General features: G+C 33.5%; 1 protein-coding gene across 1 annotated transcript; it reads right to left on the bottom strand.

The window, feature by feature from the left end:
- Nucleotides 1-769: 769 nt before the first annotated feature.
- On the bottom strand, nt 770-2,332 carry LOC109590465 (uncharacterized). The gene is made up of 5 exons (XM_020006382.1): nt 1,571-2,332; nt 1,467-1,524; nt 1,297-1,407; nt 858-1,163; nt 770-803 (listed from the first exon to the last, which is right to left on the bottom strand). Exons 1-4 carry the CDS (start codon nt 2,216-2,218, stop codon nt 859-861), a joined length of 1,122 nt encoding a protein of 373 aa, XP_019861941.1. The 5' UTR covers nt 2,219-2,332; the 3' UTR covers nt 770-803; nt 858.
- Between the last annotated feature and the right edge of the window lie 6 nt (nt 2,333-2,338).

Below are 2,338 nucleotides of genomic sequence, written 5' to 3'. Positions count from 1 at the left end.
CAGCAACTGCTCAGATGCCAAAGAATATCTTGAGATGATTTGTAGAGATTTATCAGACGAACTGGTACAATTTGATTTAAGGAAGGAACAAGAACTGAGACAGGTTTTCCTTGATCTTGCTGCTGGACAAATGGAGAAAAATGAGAAAGTGAGTTTTTAATATTAAGAACTGTACATGATCCTCCATAGTAAATTTTCATGTATTATAATAATTTATTTATATATTGTATTTATTGTAGCTTCAAGGTAAATGGTATGCAATGAAGTGTTTATTGGACACACCAATCAAGCCATCACTTAGAGCAATACAGTTTGTCTCTAATAATAACACAACAACAACAACAACAACAACAACAACAACAACAACAGGAGGAGGAGGAGGAGGTGACAACAAGTGAAGGTAAGGGAGAGAGAGAATAATGGATCCTGAGAAGAGAGAGGGAGAGGATGAGATGGTCAAGAGGACATAATGTATTTATCTTCTTTTTGTTTTAGATTGTTTCTCCTTCAAGAAATGATTTCTGAAATGACAATTATAATGATTTATATTTAATATTTTAAATGTCAAATCACATGTATGGTTTTATGATTTATAATGAAAAATGTTCAGTGACAAAAGTATAATGATAAGTGATGGGTATAAGGTGATAGGTGATAAGGTATAGTGTGTAAAGAAATAAGTGACAAGCAGGATAAAAAAATCTTTTGTAAAATTTATCTCTAAATAAAAATTATGAGAGTAAAGCTAATTTAAATGTATATACTATATGTAGCTTACATTATTTCTTAGAACCAGTTGATATCTAGAGGAAGAGGAGGATCTTAAGTGTGTGTAATGATAAAGGCAATTAATGTACCTTATTGAAGGTAATTCGTACGGGCTCTATCTGATGAAAGAAATTGTTCCACTTCAGATTTTGCTTTTCCAAGCTGATCAGGATAATCTTCACAAATTTGCAGAATTTTTCTCCAAGTCACTTCGCTATTGGAGTCTAACCATCTCTGGAACACTAGTATAAGATTACTAGTAGTTGATTGTGGATTGGGTAACAGGTCATCCACTTGAACATCCAGTGCAGCCCCAATAATCATGTAATGAGCATCAGAACTTTTAAATAGCCTGAGAAGATCACTTTTTTGTGGTTTCTTGTCTAACAAGTGGTCTGTATAAATCAAAAATAAAACTCCTAATACAGTATTAGATTAGTGTTAAGTATTCTTAAGATTTGTTGGTAAGGAAGTGTATTAATAATAATTAAAAATATCTTATAGAGAAAAGTTGACATAAACACATACTTGCTGATGAGTCTTCCTGTTCAATAGTTTCTGTAATGACAAATGATTTAAACCTCTTGTTAGATGAAGAACCATCCTGATCTTCATTTAGTTTCCTTTTCCTAGCCTCAACTATTGACGTAAAAATTAATAATTGCTTTAATATAAACATATCCAATTGATTGATTCACCTGTTTGAAACTGTATTTTGCTGCTTGTATTTTGTACTGAATTATTCATATCAGCAACCTATTAGCCACAAAATGTAAACAACAATCAAAAACTTTTTGATTACCTTCTTAGACCAGTACAAATGTTTCTCATCAAGTTTCATTACATTACCATTAGTACACTTAGCTCCTTCTGAACAATATTCTATTACAGCAGGATGAGGTACTGCAGTGCAAGTACATGGTACTCCAAACATATGCCTTGACTTGTAAGTGTAATGGAGTGATTGTGTCACTGTGACTAGTCCTTTGTGTAATGATGATAATACTTTATCACAAAGATCATTCAGTGAAGGACTCATTTGTTGTTGAACCCACACTTCAAGATAAGTAGCACGACTGATTAAGGTAACAGTATCATAGTGTTGACCAACTTGAAAGGTAATCCTGTTACGATATTGATCATTACCAGTTAACTCCCATTCCAATACTTGGTCTGTCTCCTGATCAAGAAGATACACTACTAGACAACAGAATACACCAACAGGAGTATACCCACACTCAAAACATATCAATAAAGGAGCTGGACTAACTGACCCATCTCTCACCTCTCTTTCTACATTTGCTGGTTTTAGAGCACAAGGCATAAAGTAATACTTGACAGTTTTTCTACCAACTTTATCTTTCATAGGGCTAGCTACAATATAAAGATGCTTCAGTAGTGCTACTAGTCTCTTTGTATTAAGAGGATCACCTTTCTCTCTTGATGACATCTCATCTAATTGTAACTCTGAAAAGCGTCCATTTTTACGAAACTCTCTCTCCACAGCAGCACTACCTGACTGTTTAAAAGTGAAGCATGTTGTGATGAGATTAGTGATACGATCAAAAAC

This window comes from Amphimedon queenslandica, unplaced genomic scaffold (genome assembly GCF_000090795.2).
Source record: "Amphimedon queenslandica unplaced genomic scaffold, v1.1 AMPQUscaffold_9979, whole genome shotgun sequence".
NCBI lineage: Eukaryota > Metazoa > Porifera > Demospongiae > Haplosclerida > Niphatidae > Amphimedon > Amphimedon queenslandica.
This window is presented reverse-complemented; position numbering and strand designations above follow the sequence as displayed.